The sequence below is a fragment of the Triturus cristatus genome, chromosome 1_2 (genome assembly GCF_964204655.1).
Source record: "Triturus cristatus chromosome 1_2, aTriCri1.1, whole genome shotgun sequence".
Classification (NCBI taxonomy): domain Eukaryota; kingdom Metazoa; phylum Chordata; class Amphibia; order Caudata; family Salamandridae; genus Triturus; species Triturus cristatus.
In genome coordinates, this window is record NC_140580.1 from 137927588 (window position 1) to 137954201 (window position 26614).

The following is a 26614-nucleotide window of genomic DNA, read 5'->3' on the forward strand; positions in this document are numbered from 1 at the left end:
AGGAGGGGGTGAGGAGCCTTACCCCACCCTGGAGGGGCCAAGATCATACTTTAATACTGCATGCCCACCTCTGTGCCCACCCTGGTGGATCCTGTTCCCCCTCCTGTGATGGTTCCTGGCACCCCCCCAGTGATGGCTTCTGTCCCCCCCATGTGGTGGCTCCTGTCCCCCCCTGTGGTGGCTCCTGTCCCCCCCTCCGCCTGTGATGGCTCCTGTCCCACCTGTGGTGGATCCTGTCCCCCCCCTGTGATGGCTCCTGTCCCCCCTGTGGTGGATCCCGTCTCCGCCCTGGGTGGCTTCTGTCCCAGTCCTGGAATGGCTTCTGCAGCGAGGGTGAAGTTCTTGATGGGCCTCTTCTCAAAAAGGCTCAGCTCAAAATTAATATGAAAAGGTGAGCGAGGGGAGGAGCCTAGCGCGTGACCAAGATGGCCGCGTAGGTGCGAGGCTCCCGAGGACCTCCGCGACCTCCTACATCTATCCTGTCTTCATCCTGATTCGGTTGAGGGGACTGTGTTGGTGAACCTGAGCCGAGGTGGTGCCCGTTTTCCGTTCTTGAATCGGACCCCGTGTGCCGTTATGGGCATCGATTGAAGTTTGCGGCCTGCTCCTCTCCTGACCCCGGTCTTGAGTTGGGGGGTGATCCAGTGGAGAAGTGAATAACAACGGCGGGACGAGCCTGGCGAGACGCGTACCCCACACTTTCACTTTCGCTTTTGAGTCCCCTTGCCATCATCGCGAGTGGGATCACGGCGCTCCTTTGTGTGGTGGTTGCCTCGCTGGGAGACCCTGCCTGCCCTGCGGGGACCTGCTCCACCTTCCGCAGGAGACCTCTGGGGTCCTTCGCCTCGATTGTTCGCCCTCCGCTGCAGGACTCGTGGGTGTACGGGAAACAGGACGATGGCGACGAAGCAGGATGGAGAGAGGCTGAAGGCCAAATCGACCCGGCGTGGCGCTGCAACTCAGGCCAACATTATGGATCGCTACACCCTACCGAAAGGTTCTCCCGGCGGGTCGCATAAGTCGCCTGAGTGCCCCGCGGATGCCTCGGATTTGCCGACAGATCTGATTTTGCAGGACATCATGGGCGCCATAGCGGAGATGAAGACCTCGGTGGGTCAACAGTTTGATACCCTGGCGCACAAACTCGACGCGGTTCTCATCGATGTTAACCTTGTTAGGGCAGACCTTTCCAAGACAAATGATAGGGTTGACTCTTTGGCCCACACCGCGTCGGGCCTCACGACTGAGGTGGCGGCCCTTGAGACGGAGGTGCGTCGGCTCCGGCAGGCCAGTGCGCTCACGGATCGGCGACTGGAGGATTTCGAGGGTAGGGCCCGGAGGAACAACGTTCGCATTATCGGGGTGCCTGAAGGACTGGAGGATTCCGCAGCGGATCTCTTTGTGGAGGATCTGATCTCTAATCGTCTGCAGCCTCGAGGTTTGAGTAAATTCTTTGCAGTGGAGAGGGCCCATCGAGTTCCGGGTGGCAAGCCGAAGGTCGGAGCTCCCCCGCGGCCTCTTATTGCCCGTATCTTCAACTTTCGGGACAGGGATGCGATTTTACAAGCTTCTAGAGTGCAGGGGCCGCTTAAGCTGGAGAACGTTGAGGTGAACTTCTATCCTGACTTTACGCAAGCGGTCCAGAAGCAGAGGCTGGGTTTCATGGGCGTCAAGCGTCGGCTCCGGGATATGAACTTGAAATATGCCATGCTTTTTCCGGCCAGGCTGCGTGTGGAGTCCGAGGGTCGCTCTCATTTCTTTGACCGTCCGGAGACGGCTGGGGACTGGTTGGACAATTTGCCTAGGGGACATGATCGAGAGGGGATGGGGGCCGCGGGAGGAGAGTGCCCACTGGATCGGGCCTGAGGTATTGACACTGGGGCTAATTCCTGATGATGCCACTTTTCGGCTGTGCTCAGGGTTTCTTTGACTGTCGTGCCTTGCTCCCCCTCGCTGGGAGGTGGTGGTGTGTCTTGAGGGGGTTCTCTTTCCTCCTCTCGGGGGTCTTTGTAGTTTAGTTCATGCAAGGGCGACAGGCACACTGCAAGTTGGGGGGGCTTTTCGGGCTCATGCAGGGGTGCAGGGAGGGGGGAGTTTCGTTTGGAATGTTGGGTTGGGGTTGGGTATTGTTTGTTTGTACCACAAGACAGAAATATTGTTGTGTTATATTCATGGTGCTCTCTGGGAGGGGACTGATTGGTTTTGGCTGTGATGGGGGATAGGGGACTGAGACTTCTTTCCTGGAATGTTAACGGACTGGGGGACAGGATAAAACGGGGGGTGGTCCTGCAGTTTTTAAAACGGATTTCACCTGATATTGTGTTCTTGCAGGAAACACACCTTATTGGTAATTCCTTCTGTGCTATGAATAGGCGGGGCTATCGCCTTGTGGCTCATTCGGGCTTCACCTCTGGTTCGAGGGGTGTGGGCATCATGGTTAAAACCTCGCTCCCGTTGGAGGTTGACGAGGTGCTCCATGATGACAGGGGGCGCTATGCGGCTCTGGTGGGTAGATGGGAGGGTAAAGTGGTTGTTTTGGTTTCGGTTTATGTCCCGCCGGGGTTGCAGACGACTACTTTTGCTGATTTGGGGCGCCTTCTTCTTGGGCTGCCGGAGGGGATTCTAGTGGTTGGAGGGGATTTTAACGCTGTGGTCTCCGGATCTGCGGATCGTCACCCACCCAGGGATCTCCCCCGGGCCCAAACTTGGTTGTCTGGCCTCTTGGATACCCTGGGACTGGTGGATTGTTGGCGGCTAAAACACCCTGCGCAGGTACAATACACCTTTCATTCCGGGGCTCATGGTAGTCTCTCGAGACTTGATTATGTACTGATGCCAGCGGCGCAGGCGGGGAGGGTCGGGGAGGTGCGACATCTTGCTCGGGGTATTTCAGACCACTCCCCACTCTTATTACACTTTGATATTGTCTCGGGGATGGAGGGGAGGGTGGTCCCGATCAACCCCTGGTACCTGCGTAATCCCGCAATTCGCGCAGATTTGATTAAATCCCTTGAGCAATATTTTGGAGACAATGTGGGATCGGTCTCCTCTGCTGTTTCTCTGTGGGAGGCGTTTAAGACGGTACTCCGGGGGGAGGCCCTGTCCCTCATTTCCCATTCCAAGAGGTGTGAGCGGGAGGAGGTGACCCGTATCGAGTCTGAGATAACTGAGTTGGAGGGCGACCTGGATTGTGGTGTTACGGACGATAAGCTGCATGCTCTCCGACTCAAACAAGTGGACTACAAGGCCCTAGTCACCGAAGCGGCCAAGGGTCTAAGTAGGGAGCAACAGGGGCGTCTGTATGACATGGGTGATAAGGCTGGAAAACTGATTGCGTGGCTGGATAAAAAGGAGAGAGCGAGTCGAGTTGTTCCGCTGGTCGAGAGAGTAGATGGGGTGTGTGTTACTGATCCGGCGGAAATTGTTGATTGCTTCGCGGAATATTTCCGCGGGGTGTATTCCCCGGTATCTTCTCGCTCGGAAGAGGATTCTCGCGACCTGCTTAAAGATATTGCGTTGCCTTCCCTCTCGGAGGAGGATAAATCGTTGATGGACGTGACTCCGACATCTGAGGAGATCGCCCTAGCCATACGTTCAGTCGCCTCTGGTAAGGCCATGGGTCCTAATGGCCTTCCCATTGAGTTGTACAAATTGCGGCCGGATACATTGGCGCCGCATCTTCGTGATATGCTCCTCGAGGCCCGGGCGGCGGGTTCCCTCCCGCTGGACCAGCGTCTAGCCACTATTGTGGTTATTCACAAGGAGGAGAGGCCGCGTGATCGGGTCACGTCTTACAGGCCCATTTCGCTTTTGAATGCGGAACAGAAAATTCTGGCCAAGGTGCTGGCTAATCGGCTGGTCAGCGTGGTGTGCGATCTGATCCATCAGGACCAATCCGGTTTCATCCCTCATCGCAACACCGCGCTTAATCTGCGGCGTCTGCATGGGGTGCTCTCGAGGGTTCCGTTCATACGCGAGCCGGCCATTTTGGCGTCCCTTGACGCCACCATGGCGTTCGACACGCTTGAGTGGCCATATATCTGGGCGACGCTGGAGAAGTTCGGGTTTGGGCCGGGATTCATTGGCTGGGTGAAATTGTTGTATTCTGGACCGCTGGCGCAGGTGGTGGTGAATGGTAGAGTATCGGCTCCTTTTGAATTGGGCAGGGGCACGCGGCAGGGTTGCCCGCTGTCGCCTCTCCTCTTTGCGCTCACCTTGGAGCCCCTGGCGGAGTGGCTGCGGTGGCACCCTTCAATTCGTGGTCTCCGATGGACTCCTGAGTATGAGGATCGAGTCTCTCTCTACGCGGACGATATTCTTTTGTATCTCGCTTCCCCGCGTAAATCGTTGATTGTGTTAGTGGATGTACTGTATTCCTTTGGCCGTAACTCAGGCCTAGTCATCAACTGGGCTAAGTCCTGTGTATATGTCCTCTCAGGGGAGGCTCCTATCCTCCCTCGGGGTTGCCCTATCCAGGTTGCTCAACAGGGATTTAAGTATCTGGGTATTTTCATTACCCTGGACCCGGCGGCCCGATACACACAGAACCTACTCCCCCCCCTCCAACGTTTGAAGGCGGACGTGGCGCGTTGGAGGCGCTTGCCGCTCTCGCCGCTCGGCCGGGCAGCGCTGTTTAAGATGATGTCGTTGCCACGGTTTTTATATGCCTTACAAAACACGATGGATGTCGTTCCGGCTAGTTACTTTCGAGAGGTGGAGGGTCTGCAACGCCAACTGTTTTGGGATGGGAGGCTGCGGATCGCCCTCGAGAAGCTGACGCTCCCGTGGTACGATGGGGGGTCGCCCTCCCTGACATCAAACGTTATTACTGGGCCTCCCAGTTGGCTGCGATAAACCATGGGCTTTATGGGCCCGCCCTTAATCCGGCCTTTGAAATGGACAAATTGTTGCCGGGTGGCGACTACAATCGTGCGCTCTACTCTAGATCGCTCGACGCACGCTTGACGGGTCCGACGCGGGTCGCGGTACGGGTGTGGCATGTGGCAAACTCGGCGATGGGGTGGAAGGATCGGTTGACCCGGGCGACGCCATTGTATGCCTCTGAGCGACTGGGTTGTTTGTGGACGACGAAAGGCTTCGAGAAGTGGGACACGATTGGCATCAGTAGGGTTGGCGATCTTTGGACGAAGAGGGGATTTAAAACGTTTGATGTGCTGAAAGCGGAATACCAGTTGCATGATAGGGAGTACTTCCGGTATGTACAGGTTCGTCATGCGTTGTGTTCCGTATTCCCGGAGGTCGCGTCCATCCCGGAGTGCTCCCCTTTGGAAGATAGAGTGCTTGACGGACATGTACCGGATGGCACTATCTCACTGATCTATAAAAAGCTCATCAACGATCGATCGGGACTGCTGACCGCCCTTCGTGAGGCATGGGTCTCTGATGGACTGGAGCTGGACGACGAGGATTGGGTATCTGTGGTGACCTCCCCGAAAGAGGTGGCCATACCGGCCCGCCTTCGTTTCGTCCAGCTCAAAATACTCCACAGAGTCTACGTTACGGGACCGGGCCTGATGCGTATGGGATATGCGGTGGATGGGATGTGTAAGCGTGGGTGTGGCTTGTTAGGGACCTTCTTTCACATTTTGTGGGAATGTCCGGAGGTGGCTCGATTCTGGCGCGGTGTGCATGCGGTGTTGCAAGCGGTCACGCATGTTGCGCTGTTTCCCGAGGCCAGGAGGTGTTTATTGAATGTGTGGGAGCCGACTGATTACACGGTGACGCAAACGTGGTGGGTGATATTGGGATATATGGTGGCCAAGCGTGACATAGCACAATTGTGGGGCTCCCAGAGGTCACCCACGATTTCGGTATGGAAGGAAAACATGGATTGGTGTATGTTCCGAGAAAAGGTGGTATATGTGGCGAGAGGCAAGCCTGGGAAATGGGTAAAGGTGTGGGGCCCCTGGAACTCCTATCGCGGCGGGATTTGTACCCCACCACTGATGCCCGACTTGGCGGCGGCCCTGACTCCCTAGTCTGCACGTTCCCTTTATTCTGTGTTATCGTGACCACTCTGTCTCTGCCCCTGCCCTTCCCTCCCTCCTATTCTTGTAGGTTGGTAGGACCCTCCCGAGGGGAGCACATAATGTTGCCTAGACTTTTGCCGCCTTGTGGGTTTGTTTTTCGTTTTTCATTTAAAATGAAACCGCCGATTGCGGTGATTGGGCAATGTAGCCGCAAGTGATATCTTTGATCTGTGGGACTCTTACTGCTTGCCGCTTGTGTTTATAAATGTGTTTTATGGTCTCACTGTTTACTAGCGGCCGGCCTTAAGGTTGTAGGCCCATACTTGTATATCTATTGAACTGTGTAATAAAGGTTTCAAAAAAAAAAAAAGAAAAAAAAAAAAAGAAAAGGTGAGCGAGTGAGTAAGTGAAGGGATGGGTGGATGGCTGGATGAATTAGTGAAAGGGTGAATGAAAGATTGAATAGATGGATAATGAGAGAGGATGGATGGATTGATGAGTGAGTGGAAGGATGGATGAGAGAAAGGGTAAATAGATGGATGTATGGGTGGAAGGGAAGCTGGATGGGTAAAGGGGTGGATTGATGAGTGAAAGGATGGATGAGTGAAAAGGTGGATGATGAGTGAGTGAGTGTGTGGATGGATGAGTGAAATGATGGATGGATTGATGAATTAGTGAAAGGGTGAATGGACAAATGAAAGATTGAATAGATGGATAATGAGAGAGGATGGATGGATTGATGAGTGAGTGGAAGGATGGATGAGAGAAAAGGTAAATAGCTGGATGTATGGGTGGAAGTGTAGCTGGATGGGTAAAAGGGTGGATTGAGGAGTGAAAGGATGGATGAGTGAAAAGGTGGATGATGAGTGAGTGAGTGGGTGGATGGATGAGTGAAATGATGGATGGATTGATAAGTGCAAGGGTGAATGGATGGACGGATGAGTGAAAAGGTGGATGTAAGGATGGATGAGTGTGAAAGGGAGGGTAGATGGACAAAAGGATGAATAGATGAGTGAAGGAGTGAAAGGATAAATGGATGAGAGAAAGGATGGATGAGTGATAGGGTCAATGGATGGATGAGTGATAGGGTCAATGGATGGATTCATGAGTGGATGAGTAGATGGATGGGTGGGTGGATGGAAGGAAGAATGGCTAAGTGAAAGGGTCGATGGGGAGAGAAAGGGAGGATGGATGGATGACTGAAAGGGTGGATGGGTGGAAGGATGAGTGACTGGGTGGATGGATGGATGAGTAAGTGAATGATGGCTGGATGGGTGAACGGGTAAATGGCTGGATGGATGAGTGAATGTATGGATGGTAGAAGAGTGGGTGGATGAGTGTACAGATGGATAGGGTGGATGGATGGATGGATAGATGAGTGAAAGGATGGATGAATGGATTGATGAGTGAAATGATAGATGGAAGGATACATGATGGATAGGTTTGCAAATGGTTGAATATGTTTGGATATGGCTGGGCTTACTTATATACTATTGCGCGACCTCCTCTGATGTGTCTGTAAAACGTACCTATTGTCCTGAAGCTTTGTCCTGAATTTCGACCTCCTGTCCTGAATTTTGACCCTTTGTCCTGAATTTTTACACTCACCGTCCTGAATTTGCACCAATGCCAGTTGGTCACCCTAGGGTGCATGTGTGCCATGGTTGAAATTAGAGCGAGCTTTCAGAGGGGCTATGTTGTCAAATGCCGAGTTTAAGGCTGAATGGATGGAAGTGTGAACTTAAATTAATTTGTGGACCCTCCACACAGGAAGAATCGACCTGCCCCCATCAGGAATGCGATGCCGTGACGTCATTGGGAGGGCTGTGCATTCAGGTGGTGACTCAACCACAAGGGTAATGGCATGGAGGGAGAGGTCACGCCGGCAGAGGAGGGTGCAAGGGGTGAGAGTTGGAACAGGGACACGCCAGAGGAAGGGAGGGAGAGTTCTCACTGCAGATGGCTCAGAGGTGGTGCCAGTCCACCAGCTACCCTGGTTTCCTCCTGTCGCTAGGAACCCCTGGAACTTTCTCACGACTTTGCGAGATGTGCATTGTGGACTGCACGCAATGCTTTTTTTTTTTTTTGCACAGCTGCCAGTCAGTCGTTCCCGGAATTTTGCACAACCTAGGCAACACATAAAGCTGCAATATATATTGTGATGTCTTCCGATCAGCACTTTTGAGAGAAGCACGTCATATGCAGCCTAAAGTTCGCATGCCACCACTGCCTTTTAGGTGCAGGAAACAGGAAAATGTTATTCCATGAATCCACACATCGGGGCGGTCGCGCCGCATCCGCAGAAAGTGGGCGGAGTTATGAACGGCAGAACCACGTAGAACAATGACGTCATTGTGAGTCAGACCATGCTCTCCCAGCCAACACGCATTTTATTCTTTACAAACTCTGCTCCAGGAAGAAATGCGGCAGGAAACCTTCTCAGGTTGCCTTACTGGTTGCAGACACCCCCTTTTATCCCAGCTTTAAGGCGTCAGACTTCTGCCGCACAGGTCCATTGCACCAGACAGGCCTCAGGATAAAATGCCGGTGAGAGGAGAGCTCAGGTTGTCGTCCCGCAGACTATACAGACCCATGTGCAACCAGCCCGTCACAGCTGTGAACCGTCATAAAATAGCATCGTTGTTGAATGAGCCTGTCGCAGAGCACTGTGGGCGACCTGCAAGTCCGATTCATTCGCCAATGATAGCTCAGTGGGTGAATGCTCCCGTGGCAGAGATGTTCGTGCAGCCCGCAGACAGTCACACACTGGTCAAATATCGCGCTGGTTCCTGCTGGAAACTGCTTCCTGCAAGTTTTAACTCAATCTTTGTCCTTCTAAGATTAATTTCATTGATAACATGAATTGTGTATTAAAGAACACCAGTTGTTAACTTTAAAACATGATTCGATTTGAATTGAGTGCTACATAATTGGTCGTGATTCGTCTAATAACAGCCTCAAAGATGTATACCGTGCATACATGCAGAGCGTGAGAGAGTAAGAGCTTCCATGTCTCTTGACTGACTGGTGAAGTGATTCCCAGAGTGCATCTGTGTCCTGATGGGCTGCTGACAGTGGGAAGGTGTGGCAGGCTCCGGGTATGCCCAGTGGCATAACATTAGGCCCTTCATCCCTCGAAGTGGGGGTTGGGGGCGGGGGCGAGTACCAGGGGCTCCCCCGGCACTGTGCACGTGCGGCAGGCCCCTGGCATAAGAGCTCCTGGCTGGGTCCGGACCGTGGGGGCTCCCTCCATGTACTTTGCGGGGGGGGGGGGGGGGGGGCTTTGTGTCTTGCTGGTGTGCCACACAAGCGTTACAACAAACAAATGATGGACGGAATGCTGACAATGCAGACATTCTCCCCCAGTCAAGAGATCTGGGTTAAATCCATCATTCTTTTGCCCACTACACCACCCCAGTTTAGACATGGCCATATGCAAATCAGTCTTGACCCTGTGCCTCATGGGAACAGTCCAGCCCGAACTGCCAAGCCATGTCTTCCCTGGACCGGAATCAAGCATCCTAGGACCGGTTTCTGGCTATCAGCCGTCATCAGCCAGGATAGCTTGACTCCAGTGGCGTAGTGAGCACGGGTCCCACGTCTGGGAATACCCATCCCACTTAGGGCGAAAAGCGTTACAACAAACAAATGATGGACGGAATGCTGACAATGCAGACATTCTCCCCCAGTCAAGAGATCTGGGTTAAATCCATCGTTCTTTTGCCCACTACACCACCCCAGTTTAGACATGGTGAAGTGATTCCCAGAGTGCATCTGTGTCCTGATGGGCTGCTGACAGTGGGAAGGTGTGGCAGGCTCCGGGTATGCCCAGTGGCATAACATTAGGCCCTTCATCCCTCGAAGTGGGGTTTGGGGGCGGGGGCGAGTACCAGGGGCTCCCCCGGCACTGTGCACGTGCGGCAGGCCCCTGGAAGAAGAGCTCCTGGCTGGGTCCGGACCGTGGGGGCCCCCTCCATGTACTTTGTGGGGGGGGGGGGGGCTTTGTGTCTTGCTGGTGTGCCACACAAGACATGCTCCAGAATCCAATGGGCAATGACCAGAGGCACTGACCTCGCCATCTTTCTACCTGCCCTTCACTGGCCTCATCCCAGCGTCAACTCTTATAACCTTCCCAGGATGGGAAGGTAAGTTCTCCAACAGCAAGCCAGTGCATGGAGCAAGCCTTTGTGTGTAAGAAGGTCACCGAAGCATGAGAGGGCTTGGCCGCTGACCAGGTCTTCACGAATGGCCAAACACGAGCTTGGAAGGTAATCATTCTCGAAAGAGCCTGGCTGCGGGCCAGGCATTCCAGGACTCCAGTCAATGTCACGGGATGTTGGTTATCTGTGGCCCCAGGGAAGGGGAAACAAGTCAGTTGAAAGTGAGTATGGGTGCGTACTCAAATGAGACAGTTCCAACTGACTGCAGGTGCAAAGCCAAAGAAGCGAGTTCAGACTCAATGTAGGTGTAAACTCACAGAAATCAGTTGAAACTGAGTGTAAGTGTAAACTCAAAGAGGTCAGTTGAAACTTAATGTAGGCTTAAACTGAAACAAGTCCGTGCAGGCGAGGTGAGCATAAATTAGTTTAAACTAAAATAGGTGTAAAACGAAAGAATGTATTCTATATGGTATGTAGTTTTAGACTGAAACAAATTAGCACAAACAGAGATATTTAGTACACGTGTTTGCCTTTTTACTCAGGTCAAACTAATATTTTTGTCATAGATTTAGAATGATAGGTTCCCATAACTGGGATAGCTAAGTCTATCCACGGGGCATATTATCAAGACAGGCGATAAAATTATCGCCGCTTTAGCGGCAGAAATTTTCTGCCGCTAAAACGGCGATAATAAGCTTGATAATATTCTCTATGGAATTCCAATTGAAGCCCATGTTAGATGTGAAGGACATCTAACATGGGCTTCAATTGGAATTCCATAGAGCATATTATCAAGCCCGTTATCGCCGTTTAGCGGCAGTTTTCTGCCGCTAAAGCGGCGATAATTTTATCGCCTGTCTTGATAATATGCCCCAAATTATTTTAAATACAAAGCTAATGGTTCATATGCATTGCGTATTTCTTAATTCGTTTCTGGAAATTTCTATAGTGCACCCATGTGACTTTGCAGACACGACAAAACTCTTTCTAGGCAGGGCCGGACTGGCTGTAGCGGGCACCGGGCAATTCCCCGGTGCGCCGCACGGGTGGGGGCCGGTTTTGGGACCCTGGGGGCCGGTTTTGTTACAGGGCCGTAGCTGCAAAATCGGCCCTGACTGTAGCAAAATCGGCCGAAAACCGGCCCTGCCAAAGAGCTCGGCGGCACCCCCAAGCCCTGGGGGGGCCGGCCGAGCACTTTGCCAGGGCCGGTTTTGGTTCCCAGTCCGGCCCTGTTTCTAGGCTGATGAGTTTTTGAAGGAAAAAATCAAATAAAAGGTATTTACTTTTTAGGAATCGGGAGCACAACTAATTTCCTAAAGCACAAGCATAGAAATGTGTGAAACACACAAGTGAGCTGAAGTGCAACAGATAAGGCTGTACACGGTGACACAACAGAGAGAGCATTCTAGACATAGACATGATAATGTGAGGTGTAGCAATGATCGTCAGAGGGTTGAGGACATCCTGCCTGCAACTATGGAGGCGTCTTAAATTACTAAACATTGTCTCTGCAGTGTGAGAAAGCAACGAGGAGAGTATGAGGAATGCAGGGATGTGCAAAAAACACAGCTTTCTGCTGCTGCTAACCAAATCGAGGCTTCTGAATCTGCGGCATGAACGCAAGAGGCAACACTGGCCATCCCCCGTACGACCACCCCAGAGGCAGGAAGTCTCTGTCGTTTCTAGCTCCAGCCACTATCATGAGTGGCATTTTACTGCATCCCGCAGGACGGGAGTGCTGACATTGTAGCCCATATACTGTGTTACCCTCCTGCGATCCAGCAAGTGCCCCTGACCAACCACTTCAGACTGATGAACCGACTTCAGCTGTGTGTACAGCGCTGAGAGCTCTGGGCAGCTTCAGGGCAGGGGTCTGGAGCTCCCTCTCTCATGCATGAGAAGACTCAAGGGCACAGACTGTGTGGAGCCTGCCTTTGATGGAGCCATTCATCCTTTTGACCCCGTTACCCGCGTCATTCGACTGTCCAAGCTAAAATAAAGGCTCAAGAGGTGCTACCAATATTAGAATGCATTTTTCTTAATAGACCACACACAATGTCTATCCTTTAAAACTTTCTGTTTTATGTGGTGTGCCATAAGGGTCATAATGTTCTTTTTTAGGGTAGAGCATGCGCTCACACATGCGTCTTGCTTGCGAGACACTCTTGTATTCTGCCCGTTGCTTACTATTTGTTGGCTTGTGTGGCACTCTTCTTTACAGCCTTGTAATGTGTCATGGTAGGCCTAACATCATTTCCGTTCGTCACAATAGAGCGGAGACCAAACACTGATTGATTCAACTTCATCACTGCCTGTCCGCTGCTCCCGATGTGAGTGAGGCGCTATTTTGTTCCGTTTAACTTTTAGTGCCCTGCAAGCAGAAGGTGTGTGACTGGCAAAAACATGCCCAGTAGGACAAACAAAATTGCAAAGATTTAATTTCTATAGTTAACTTTATTTTATTTTCCCAGATCTTCTTTTCTCACTTTGTGCTTCTGTTTTCTTTTGTTTTAGCTTGTTGGCGCTGTTCCCAAAAGATGAGGATTATTTTATTGCAATGTGGCATGGTTTCTTTTTTATGTGTAATTTCTGAAATTATGCTTAAACACATAATAGTGCAATAGACCCCAATCCACCCCACTCCAATCTGCCCAACTCTAGTCCACTCCAATCTATCCCATCCCATCCCACCCCACCCCACCTTACCCCACACCTATCCACCGCACTCAATCCAATCCACCCCAGACAAATCAAATCCCCACACTCCAATCCTCCCAACCAACTCCAACCCTCTCCACTCCAATCCAAAACAATTTGCCCCACTTGAAAACAATCTGCCAACTCTGCCTTTCCAGTCCAAAACAATCTGCCCCACTCCAATCCAAATCAGTCTACCCCACTCCAATCTAAAACAATCTGCCCCTCTCCAATCCAAAACAGTCTCCCCTACTCCAGTTCAACAAGTTCTCCACTCCAATCTGCCCCACTCCAATCCCAAAAAATGTGCCCCACTCCAATCCAAAACAATGTGTCCCACTCCAATCCAAAACAATCTGCCCCAATTTAATCTACCCCAATCCAGTCAACCCCACTCCAAGCCACCCCACTCCTAAACAGAATGCCCAAGTCTAATCCGCCCCACTCCAATCTGCCCCACTCCTATCCAAAACAATCTGCTGACTCCAATTGACCCTACTCAAATACTACCCACTCCAATCTTTCTCACTTCAATACAAAACAATCGGCACCACTCCAAGTCACCCCACTCCAATCCACTGCAATCCTCCCCAATCCAATCCAATCAACCCCACACCAATCCAATCCACCCCAATAAGCCCAATCTGCACCACTCCAATCCAATCCAATACACCTCACCCGAATCCAATTAACCCCACTTCTTCTCTAATCCACCCAACTCCAATCCAATACAATCTGCCCCACTCCGATCCAAAGCAATCTGCCCTTACTCCAATCTGCCCCACTGCAATCCAGAACAATCTCCCTACTCCAATCAGCCCCACTCCAATCCAAAACAATCTGCCCCACTCAAATCAGCCCCACTCACATCCAAAGCAATTTGCCCCACTCCAATTTGCACCACTCCAATCCAAAACAATCCGCTCAACTCCAATCCACCCTACTCCAATCCAATCCAATCCAATCCAATCCACCTCACTTCAATCCAATTAACCTCAATCCGATCCACCCACCCCAATCCAGTTCACCCCAGTCCAATCCACCTCAATCCAATCCACCCCACTCAATCCAATCCACCCCACTCCAATCCAGTCCACCCCACTCCAATCCAGTCTACTCTGCATCAATCCACCCACACCAATTTAATTCACCCCACTCCATCCCACCCCATCCCACCATACTCCATTCCACCTCACTCCATTCCATTCCGTCCCACTTCAATCCACCTCACTCGATTTCTCCCCACTCCAATCCACCCCACCCCACTCCAGCCCACCCCAATCCAATCCACCCCACTGCAATCTAATCTACCCCATCTCGTCCACCCCACTTCAATCCACTCCACTGCATTCCAGTCATCTAATTCAACTGTAATCCACCCCACTCTATCCCAATCCAATCAACTCTTCCCCAGTTCAGTCCACCTCACTCATTCCAATCCATCCAGCCCAGCCCAGTCCACACCACTCCAATCCAGTCCACCCACTCCAATCCTCCAGTCAGTCCAATCCACCTCCCTCCACTCTAATTCACCCACTCCAAACCATACTACTTGAAACCAATACACCCCACCTCAAACCAATCGAATCCACCCTACTTCAATCCAATCCAATCCACTTCACCCCATCTCAATCAACCCACTCCAATCCAATCAACCCCATCCAGTACACCCACTGCAGCCCACCACACTCCACTCAATCCACCCCACGTTACCCAATTAAATCCACCACAATCTACTCCAATACAACCCACCCCACTACCCCACTACCCCAATCCACTCCAACACACTCCACTATATTCCAGTCCACGCCACTCGACTCTGCTTGTTTTATGTATGGCTTGGAGACAGCTTAAGCTGTTTCACCTATCTTTCACATTAGAAAAATCATAAATAAAGCCCATACACATATACATAAATACAGGGGCTGTGGGTCACCCTTTTTATCCACTGGTCAGTTCAACTGTCATTCACATTTTGCTTCCTCCCACTAGAGCATGGATCAGCCCACTTTAGCAATTTGCTCTCTTCCACTGTTCATGGCAGCATATTAGCCTGATCACGTGCACCTCCACCTACATAGAGGTGCACATCATTTCCCGGACTTGTGAGCTAATACCTTGCTTTGCAAATGCTATTTTTCATTACATTGTTCTTATTTCTAGTTTTTAGTCATCTTTGTGCGTTTAAACTAGATCTTGAGGTCCCAGTAAATCCAAGCAAATAGTACATTTTATTTGTGCAAATAAGTTACATTTTTACTGTGATGTTCATTAAAACTAGACATGGTTCACTTTAGTACAGGGCTTGTGAGAGAACACTTTAACAATGCTTTTCCCATTCCATTTGTTATTTTTTGAAACACTTTATTTACATTTTATAATCTGGTGCACATAAACATAAGCCAACATACAATAGTCTGTGAAGCTAGCAAATGAAGTTGATAGACAATTGATCATCGGCATATATCGATGGTATAGTATTAGCAAGTCCATTGGTAAAAGTCAATCCACTAGTTTGCTCATAAAGTACCATACTGATATCATTTTCGTCTTCCTCACTCCCCGTGGACGACACCCCCGTGTCCTTATGTGTTTAACTTGTCTTCAGATCACAGTAATTGAGAACCAGTGTTACCTTTTCTTTCACCAATAAGTTACATATTTTCCATTGATACGGAGTAAAACTAGAAAGGGTTACTGTGTCAGTTGTAAATACACCTGCCTGGTAGGATACATGCTTACTTAAAATTATATGTAATGGTTAATTTATTTTTAAATTTTTTTTTTCTTGCAACCGTATGGCATTATGTTTAGGCAGTAATATTTTTTCCTTGCAATAATAAATGAAATAAAAAAAACTTACCTTTGCTCAGCTTGCCATGGTCAAACCTATTGGTTTTGCCTTGGCTAGTTAAAAGTTGACATCCACTCTCAAGGCGCTCTCTTCTCTTTTTGGTCTCGCCTGAGCCAGCGCATGCGCTGCACTGGTGAGACATTTAGTGAATGGACTTTAAAAATCCGACCACGCGTTTTTCGTCTGGCTAGAGCATGTGGTTACGCGTACAGGTACGCGCACAGCCGCCGTCTGGCTTTCCTCTCGCTTGGGAGAGCAAACTGCTCTCCCAAGCACGCACGCCTCGCTCCGCCGCTCCGTCTTGCCCGCGCTTCAACGCTCCTCCCCACCTCCACCACTTTGCGCGTCTTGCGGCCGCGCGTCTTGTTTTACTTTGCGTCTTGTTTTGTAGTCTGTTTTCACCCACTATTACTCGTTACTTCCGCTTCTGCCTTAACCCTCTTCACTTGTTCTAATCCTCACTCTCCCAACCTTTTTTCTCCCTCTTCCAACCTCTTTCCTCCTCCCCTTCGTTCCCCGGACCCCCTCCCCTTTTCCTTGAGGATCCCAGGAAGATTTCTCTTGCCTATGCTAATTAAATGCAAATCGCTTGGGCCAGTGTCTGCGAGCGCCTGAAAGCTTTGTGCACGTCCCCCTATTTATCTTTAGAAAACTGTGGGGGGGAACATGGCCGGTTCGTTCCACGTGAGCTGATAGGATTCTCGGCCCATTCACAACCGCGCCGGACTCTTTCTGTCTTTATTATTCCAGGCTTGACAAATGGAATAGGAAACAAAATCCGTCACCGTTCCCCAACAAGGCAGGCCTCCGCAACCACCACCCTCCCGCCATTTGCTCTTTCCTGCTTCAGAAATCGTTATGTTTCGGATTAGAAAGCCCCAAGTCATTGGCAAATATTTTTACCGGCTGGGCGGCAAACCTACCGCTACCACAGAAGCCCGAGGATGCTCCAGCATACTCAGACTTTCACCATTTGCACTTGACGTACGGAACGAAAGTGAGCACTTTAATACAACTAGAACATTCAAAACATGCACATGGTTTAAGTCTTCCCTGTGCTCCCAGTAAAGTCTCGGCACTCTGTCGTAATCTGGCTATGAGTGACTGCATATTTAACTCAATGGACCCGACCACTGCTGGGTCCGAGGGAGAGGGAGAGGATTCGCCTAAAGGCCAGGGGCCAACGTTCGTGTTCTCCCTATCAATATAACTTCCACCACAGAAACGAAAGGGTCATTATGTTTACTAGCCTAGCCTCTTACAGGGGCCTTTACACACCTTAAGATATAGGTGCTCCTCCATCGAGGAAAAACTCTAGCTACTCTGTTCATCCGAGAAAATTTTCTCGCACCATTGTGTGGGTTCAAAAATATCGAATGAACAGAGTAGCTAGAGTTTTTCCTCAGTGAAGGAACACCTATATCATAAGGTGTGTAAAGGCCACCGTAAGAAGCTGGGCTAGTAAACATAGGGACCCGTTCATTTCTGTGGCAAAAATTATGAGTGACAGCAGCCTTTATTTCCAAGAATATTTTGTGGTGTGTGTTGCAAAGCACAGCAAAGCATATTATTGCTGCGCGTTGCAACACAACACATTCGTAGGTAGGGTCACTCCTCCTAAAATGAGTCCTCTCTTCTATAAGTTGCTCTTGTGTGATCCATGACTGCCCTCTTGCTTCTTCTTTTGCTCTTCCTCCTGTCCACCTCATTCTCCTCCTGCCCATGCAGTAAATTACTCCTACGCTCACATTAATTAAAGCAATTGAATGGGCATAGATGCCTTGGTCTCCAAGGTCATGTGTAGCTAGTTGCTCCAGTCTAGGTTTATCTTCGCTTTCTGGTACTTATAATCTTGGGTCTATATTGCAACAAACAAGACTCGAAGCCCCAGAGTGCCCAAAAAACCTGGACTGGAGCAGCTAGTCATGCCTGGACTTGAGAAGCTTGCCAGGACTGAATGGATGTTTTCTAGAAATGTCTATTCAATGTCCTTATAGAGGGCTTACGTTTTTGCAAATGTCCCTTCAAGGTCAACATAGACTGCATCAGTGTGTGCAAGTATCCCTTCAAGGCCCGCATATAGTGCATCCCTGTGTGCAAATGTCCCTTCAAGGCATGCATAGACTGCATCCCTGTGTGCAAATGTCCTTTCAAGGGCTACATAGAGCGTATCCCTGTGTGCAAATGTCCTTTCAAGGGCTACATAGAGCGTATCCCTGTGTGCAAATGTCCCTTCAAGGCCCGCATAAAGAGCATCAGTGTTTGCATGTGATCTAGTCAGTACCCTTCCTTCCATTGTCACATTGCACATTCCACAAATGACCCCTTTCACCATTCCCAAACCCTTTCAAGCAAGATTTCAAGCAAGATTCAAGAAGCAAGTCTAGAAATGGAACACTCAATTTTGGCTTCATTAGTTCCGAGGAAAAGATCAGAATATTGTGATATTTCAAAGCACTGCTATTTTAAATCTTGGGCTCTCAATATAATTCTCATCCCATAAACAAGTTCCAAAATCCAATCAGCAAATTTCCTATTTTCATTGGATTCAAAAGATTCGTAGGAGTGTGGCAAAAAATCTATGCCATTCAAAGATCTCAAGGAAGTATTCACTCACATAACATTTATGGATGTAGCATCTTTACAAAGGGATGATTTTTAGTGCCAAAATCTGATGAACATCTGAATTTGCACATTTCCTTCTTTTTTATTTCTCCACAGGCATCCTAGTCTCCCTATGAAGATGCTGATTCCCCTTACACTTGTATTAAATTCCCGCCCTAAAAATGCAAATGTTCTTTTGGTAAGAGAAACTGTGCATGCGTTTCAAGGTAGGAAACTACAAGCAAAAGGCAAATGAATACTCACAAAAATAGGAGAGGGTATACAGAGAGTGTATTTCCCTACTTTTTTAAACTAACCCACCTTGGAATATTGATGTGCCCGCCCACCGTTCATCTTGCCTTTTCAGCAATACCACCATTTGTCCTAAAATTTCTTCTTGAGCAAATGAACTTTGTGAGGGTACCATTCCGCTGCTTCAGATTCTATTAATCAAATCCACCATGTTATGAGGTAAAACAATCCTAAAGGAACCTCCAATTCCTAATGAATATCAATGGCCTTTTGTGCTGCAAGAGGAGCTAAAAGCTACCTTGGTATTGAGAACATTATGGTTTTATCCAGTACCCAATGTGGACCATGATGTGCCATAAGCAAAGGCTTCAAAGAACTAACAGTGGGGGTGTGAGCGTTATTTCAAATGTGGGGGAAGTCTTGAGTCACGAGAGGTAAAACCCTGAGTGGGCCATGATCAGAAAATCTCTAACTAATCCATACAATGAGGATCTGCTTATCTGCTTTTTGTACAACACACAATATTATCATTACTGCAATCATATCTGAGAATGTGTGCGTGCGCGGGTGTGTGGGTTGGTGCATTGCCTATCTGGGATTATACAGGATAAAGTGTATCCGCAACTAGACCAGGAGGTTGCATCATTTACATCCAATTTCCATGACATGTTACAGGCCTCGCCCTGTGGCCCTATGTTCTATGAAGCTTGACACTCCTGCCTAGCGGGTGTTACCTGACTTTGTACCGTGTCTTTTACACAAACGTAATCTCCAAAATATAGACTGTCAAAATTCGACCTTTATTTACTTTCTAAATGCAGTCAACTCACTTTACATATATTATAATACTGGGTTGATTCTCTATTCCAACTTCTGTCCTAGCATATGTTGAGTCAAGTCTTTGATGGTGAGTTTAGGTGCAGGTCCAACTTTTCGCAGGGAGGTATTCGTGTAAGGTCGGGTTTTGGTAGGCTGGCTTTGCATAGTACCTTTCCGGAGTGTCTTTTCACATTCTACCCACAAAGGCCGATACCAGGATGGCAAGTGATGCAACACTGTAGATCTCAGTTCTATAATTCAGCCTGCAGTATTCCGCTGTCTAATGTTTGCACCCCTTCTTTGCAGTGGCCCACCCCCAGGATCCCAGCCATGCCGCTGACAAGCCTGTTATCCAGTGCCATAAGTGCGGGGACCCCTGCAAAGGCGAAGTGCTGCGAGTTCAGGCCAAGCACTTCCACATCAAGTGCTTCACCTGCAAAGGTAAGGTTTCTGTGGCTGTTATTTCTTATTTCAAATTTTAATGTTGTATTCACCCATTTGTTCTCGCCAACACTCACACGGGACAATTGTGAGCCTCGGCTAAAGTTATGTCTGCCCAGGCTGGTTCTCTACACTGGTTGAGAGCCATCCACAAAGTGCTCATATTTGACCCATAGTGCGCATGAATTCTTCACCTTTTGGAACAAGGAGCTAAATTAATTAAGTGATTTCGGGGCATATTATCAAGAAACGGCGTTAAAATTATCGCCACTTTAGCGGCAGAAAACTGTTGCTAAAGCGGCGATAATGGGCTTGATAATATGCCCTTGAGAATTCCCATAGAAGCCCATGTTCTGGTGTCAACATGGGCTTCTATTAGAATTCTCTGCGGCATATTATCAAGCCATTATCGCTGCTTTAGCGGCAGTTTTCTGCCACTAAAGCGGCGATAAATTTAACGCCGTGCTTGATAATATGCCCCTTCGGTTGTTTGCAAACCCTGCGGATCGCTATATGATATGGTTTGCAACTACTAAATCACCTTTTTCCAAACCTATTTTGTCATTTGAATTTTTTTCTGAATCATAAAATGGGTTCAAAATGAATACCGATAAAAAGTTTGGAAAGGGTGTGTCGTGGGCATTCCTTCCAAAGTGGGACTCGGTAACATATTTATCAAACACTTGCAACCACAACTAAACTCGCTTGGGGTAGCAAGGGTCCTCTTTCTACACCACCCCCTTTGTAAATCATGGTGGCAATTTGGAGGGGGTGGGGAATGCAGTGGTTTAGGGATCTACTGCCAGCACTCACTGAAGGTTTTCAAAATGTGTTTTTTTTTAAAGCTGCCCCATTTCTATTAAGAAATTTGACCTGCCTGAAATAAAATATGTTTTCCACTTTGAAATTCAATCACAGGAATGGCGGACAGCCGTCCCTTGCAGGGGGATGCGAATTGCGACCTGCCTAATGAATATTAAATAGGCAGGCAGTTCTGAGATTCCTTGCAATCCCTTATTTCATGAACCAACCTATTGGACAAAGGTCAGTTGAAAAAATAAAATACTGGGTGCAAAGAGTCAGTTCACAAATTGATAGCGCTTTTTTGCGACCAGTGTGTAAGTGCATCTGGCCCACTGTCCGATGTGGTTTTATCCAAAGTCAGCTTCACCTTTATTCTAGAATTGAGCGTAAATGCAGCGAGATGTTCAAGTGTCTACCATGGGGAGGTTTTGCTGCACTCGAAAAAGATGATTCACCATCATGGGCGAGACCCTAAACACCTTTCATTGGGCTTGAGTAATCCTGAGGCCTCTCAGTACAAACATGAAAGTCTAGGAGGTTGATGCTTTTGCTGCATAATACGGCAAATACGAAATTCTTACTGGCATGTAATGTAATCTAGTGTAAGGTGAATTTGTAGAGTGTTGCTTGTCAACCATGAGGGTATCCAGGCGCTGCGTAGGTGAGAGTCGGCGTGTGGTGAGCCTGTGTCTGAGTACAGGCAGTCTTGGTGGTCCTGCAAAAGGCTAATTGAAAAGCCAGGTGTTCAGCTTCTTGCGGAATTCAAGAAGTGAGGATTCCCTGATGTGTTGGGGGAGGTCGTTCCAGGATTTGGCGGCAAGGTAGGAGAATGATCAACCACCCACTCTGCGTCCGTGGATGCGGGGTGTGTATGCGAGTGAGCGTAATGCTCAGTGAATTTGTCTGTTGGAAGAGTTGATGGAAATGAAGCCGCCGAGTGAGGTTTGCCGGTCCCTTGTTGTGTAGTGGCTTGAATGTATGTGTGAGAAGTTTGAGAAGGCAGCGCTTTTGGATGGTGGGCCAATCACCCTCCTTAATAACTTCTTGTCTTTCTGTGAAAAACCATTTGGTTTTAGGATCTTTGTATATATAAATATGAAGGATGCTGTTACCGTTACATTTTATGGGGACATCTACTACAGCAGACATTTTTTATTTTGGTAAAATACTGATAAAGAAAATCAATATAACCAGTAAGATTCGTAGATCTGCATTTGGTGAAGTAGCAAAATGTGGAAAGACCTTTTTCTTTTAAAAATGCGACTGTGTCAAATCCTGTGTCAGGCATACAAAGGCATTCTTAAAACTTATCAAAGTTCCTAAATAGTTAGGAATTTCAAAAATAACAATTCTTTTAAGAGTGTTAGGATTAATGCAAAAATAAACAGGATGCTGTAGTCTGTTTTCTATGTCTTCCACAACCCGTACAGGAAGTCATACAAGGATGGCAATTGACTAGGAGACAAGAAGGTAGCGCAGCTAAGGATGAAGATGTGCTGAGGCTGTCACACAACCATGGCTTTCACATGCACCTAGAAAATGTAGCGCAGTCACCACAAGATAGACAGTGCAGCCTCCTACTAAAACGCATGAACTGAACCATCGGTTGACCAACTGTAAGGCAAATCTGTGCCCTACAGAACTCTGACTGGTTAGTACCTATTGAACTACATTCTCAATGTTTTTTAATTTTACCAAAACAACTCCCATTCTTTTTGATAGTGAGTAAAACAACTATCCCTGAACAGCTGATCTTGTCTCAGAGTGAAAGAGAAGGAGGGGTCTCGTTGTACTGTGAAGCGAGAGGACTGACAGACAGCTACAGAAGAAACAAGCCCTCCCTTCAGAGTGCCCGCTATCTAAAGACTTATAATTGTGTGCAATTGATTAATCAGCATATTTAAAGGCTGCTTGAAAGCCAGTGTAGGCTATAGTTGACAGTGTTATTTGAAGCTTCATTGCAGCAGAATTATTCTTTTGGGAGCTACTATAAGGGTGTCACCAGTTCTGGAGCCCATCCTTCTAATGCAAACCCATAATAAGGTTTGAACTAGGTACAGTGTGATTGCTATTTACAAAAATATAACTTTCAAAGCACTTAAATACTGCAAACTTTTGCGGCAATCTGTTTTGTACTATTTGTGCCCATCTTTTATTGTGTACAATATGTTTTAAACTGTAGCAGCGAATCTTACTTATGCTGTGAGTATTTGTTGTTTCTCAGCTAATGACATACATATCCACAGTGCTTTCTGTCTGAGGCTGGGGCGTCCTAGCACTATGAACATTCATGTCACTATTCCCTAGTGCACTAACCAAGATTCAAATCAGTGATCTTCCCGTGAGACATGCGGCACCCAAGCGGACTTTTGTACGAAAACAGCCAATTTCCCACAGATTCGTTTGATCTGCATTTACTTTTCATTTACGGTGTGTCAATTACATTTGGGTGAAAGGCAAACAAAATAGGTACAGAACATTATGTTCTTTTTATCCACGTCTCTCATAACCCCCACACTCACTGCCCCCGCACCAAAGGGACTCAGGATCACTGGTCACATACTTTTCTATGCACTTCAACTGCTGGTGATGGTGATAGGAGAAAACAAACCGAGTTTAAAAGACCCGAAGAAAATCCCGTTGAAATATCCAACCACAACGAGTTGAGTCTTAGTACCAATCTTAGTACCAATTTAATATTAAAATTAGACGTTAATGACAATCTTAAGAGTGAAAACATATTAAAATGATCCAGATGTTTGCAAACGAAAGCCAGATTGATCATTTAGAAAAAGGGAGGATCAGCAACACTCTACAGGACTTAACTGGGAGATTTCTCATTTTGGAAATAGACCAACTGTTATGGCTGCTGTTTCTTGACGCCTTTACAAATGCCGGGGCAATGTATATTGGGTAAAGAAGGACCACTTTTAAAAGAGGCCTTGGTGCATTGGCATTCTTTAAATACATGGGCAGTCTGTCGTGGTAAGAGTTAGCATTCCTAGGGGGGGCACTTTCAGTGTAAGCTGGAAAGTGTGAGGGATTTGATTGGAAGGATTCTGGGAAAGCTGGGGCATTAGGCTCTGAAAAGGAGCATACAATTGAACGTGATGTCTTCACTAATTATGCACAAGCATGTAATTAAACATCTTTATTTTTCCAAATTATAAAAAATGTTATGGGATCCACAAAATACATGCAAAAATGTAGTGCAAGGAGTCTTGAGATTTATTATTATCAATTATTCTTTATTTGTAGTCAAATGCATCAGCCCAGCCAACGCATTTCGTCCAACATGGACTTCATCAGGGCTGAAAAAACAATCATAGAACGTACGTCACTTAAAATATCTCATATACACCAAAAGGTTAATAAAACCTAGCTGCAATGACTAGATATCTACAAATAATGAATAATTGAAAATAAGAAATCTCAAGAGTCCTTGCACTCCATTTTTGCAAGTATTTTGTGGATCCCATAACATTTTGTATAATTTGAAAAAAGAAAGATGTTTAATTACATGCTTGTGCATAATTAATGAAGGCATTACGTTCAATTGTATGCTCTTTTTCAGAACCTAATTACTTTGAGAGAAAGTCTTCTCTCTTATATTTGTGACTTCTTAGCGGTGGGGTCACGGGAAGTTGAGCATCTCTACTATACATGTATGAGAATTAAATACACTGGTGCAGTCCCTATTGCCCACACTGCTGTTTGCATAACTTCAGGCATTAGGGTTAAGATCAGCATCTCTGCCATTGAGCAAAAGAGATTAAAGATGCAGTGTTATAAATACGGCGGGAGACTGAAAAAGGTCATCACAGATATATGAGGTCTAAAGGAGACATCCTAAGAAACGCAATGGTGGGTGCCAAATCCCCAGTCATGCCAACCTCCACACCCAAACTAAAATATTTGCAGTTTTTGACAGTTCTATCTTTTATACCTATTTCCTATTTCGAAAATATATATACCCTTGGCATGTAGATTTGTTTTCTAACAATTGGACACCTCAACAAGCCCTAGATCAGTGCTGGCACAGGTCAACATCTTTCAAATGAAATGTTTTCAGAATAAATGGTGTAAGGCTCCCATTATTTGATATTAAATGTAAACTGGTTACTCCAAACAAACCCAGCACATACTTAGTGATTCTGGCGATTCTTTGGAATCCATAGATGGGTGACACACATACGTTTTACATGCCATACCTTTTGGCTGACCTGGAAATCTCTCTGAAAATCGGTCTCTTAATGGTAAGTTTAATAATTTACTACATTTGAGGTTTTCAATCTGCCTTACATTGAATTGTATCAGTGATTCAGATGAGTCAGGCATGCATTTCTCTGTAAATCCTGAAATCAAGGGTGCCATCCGTTTAATTTACCCAAATATTTCTTTCTTTTTTGCAGTGTGCTTTATGCCAAAGTAGTGAATTCAACGTGCAGACACAAAAATAGCACTCTAGAATAATGTGACATTTATTGTATGTGGTAATGAAATACAAGTTATTAGCTTAGAACAGATTAAAGTTAGTTTGACTGTTGGTGAGTGAAGGTATCAGCAACATTTTAAAGTTTGATCTTGTTTAAAATTACATGTAAGGGTTGGACCTGTAGTTGGGTTTCCATGACTTCTAATTAAAAACCATAAAGGATCGACATTTCTGACAAAATATTCGAGCTAAATTTTGTGAAGGTATATAACAACATGTTTAACTAAATAGAAGAAACATATTTGGCCTATAACGGGATGCAGAGAAAATATATCTTTTTTCATTTAGCATAATGTCGGGAGCCCTTATTGTATTATTTAATAATAGAAAAGCACAGCAAACAAGGTCATAAGTCCCATTAAAAAACAAATGTAATCATATAATCTTCATAGGTAACACAATAAATAGTTCTGAATTTTGGAGCAAACAAATAAATTAAAGACATTGAGGGCAGGTTTGCTGGTTGATTATTACAACCCTAAAGAAATGCACAACTACCTATGAATAGAATTGACATTAATAGAAAACAGTAAACGATAATATAAGAGTGAGATGGTAATTGTTCGAGTGAAATACTTCCATCTGACATAATGAAAAATAAATACCCTATTTTCGGTTGTAAAAGAATACGTCTCGGGAAATACAGTCAAGTACAAGTCACGATACTGTCCCTCTATTCTTAGTCTGGTCATGATATTCCAAACTTTAAAATTAATTTGTTTGTCAGTCAGCATCGACCTCACAATCCACCGTTAAATATCTTTGTCTGATGTGATTTAGGGAGAAACAAATATGACTGAGAGACAAGTCACCAAAAAGATCTTCCCCTTGACTTCTAACCAGAATTTCCAAATTTGGCTGCAGTATTTTTAAAGAAAAGCACCCAGTGAGTCTAAATTTGTCTTTGGGGCTCCTCAGCAGCAGGAGATTGTGACACCTCATCCAAAACCGCCTCAAAAGCCCCAACCAATGGTTGCACTTAGTGATGCTTCTGGCACCACAATCATGGGGTTACCTCCCCTTTATGGTCTGAACAGCGAAGATTCATTGTGAAAGTCTGAAGTAATTGAGGAAAAAGAGAACTAATAATCGCCTTCAGGAACTGAGCTCTGACTCTGTAACTGGCTGTGGAGGAAACTCCAATGTGTCTTTAGGGTGGCCATGTCTTTGAAAAAGAAAGGTAATTACCTACTGACTAAAGATGAGACATTTTGTGGACAAAGACTTTCCCCAGTTCTTAGGAGGATGAGGGTGGTCACATACACATGACTCTGTATGAGGAGCCCCAAGTTTGTGGTGTACAAAGAAGGAAGACCTGTCAGAAACAGGGGTCTGGTGTTCTGACAAGCCAACTCAGCAGCCACTGTAATGAAAGACAATTATTTACTCCATAGTTAGCTGGTGACATAACAGGCTATCACCCTAGAGGCTTACAAGGCAGTGTGCATGCTCCTGCCTGTGCGGGGCAGATGGGAAGGTTTGGCATAACCGCACTTCT

General features: G+C 47.1%; 1 protein-coding gene across 8 annotated transcripts in view; it reads left to right on the plus strand.

The window, feature by feature from the left end:
- Window positions 1–26614, plus strand: part of ABLIM1 (actin binding LIM protein 1) — a 698379-nt gene that overhangs the window by 166660 nt on the left and 505105 nt on the right. For all 8 annotated transcript variants that reach the window (XM_085603287.1, XM_085603283.1, XM_085603288.1 and 5 more), the window contains exon 2: window positions 19683–19817. In XM_085603287.1, coding sequence (XP_085459413.1) covers window positions 19683–19817 — 135 coding nt within the window. The remainder of the gene's footprint in view (window positions 1–19682; window positions 19818–26614) is intronic.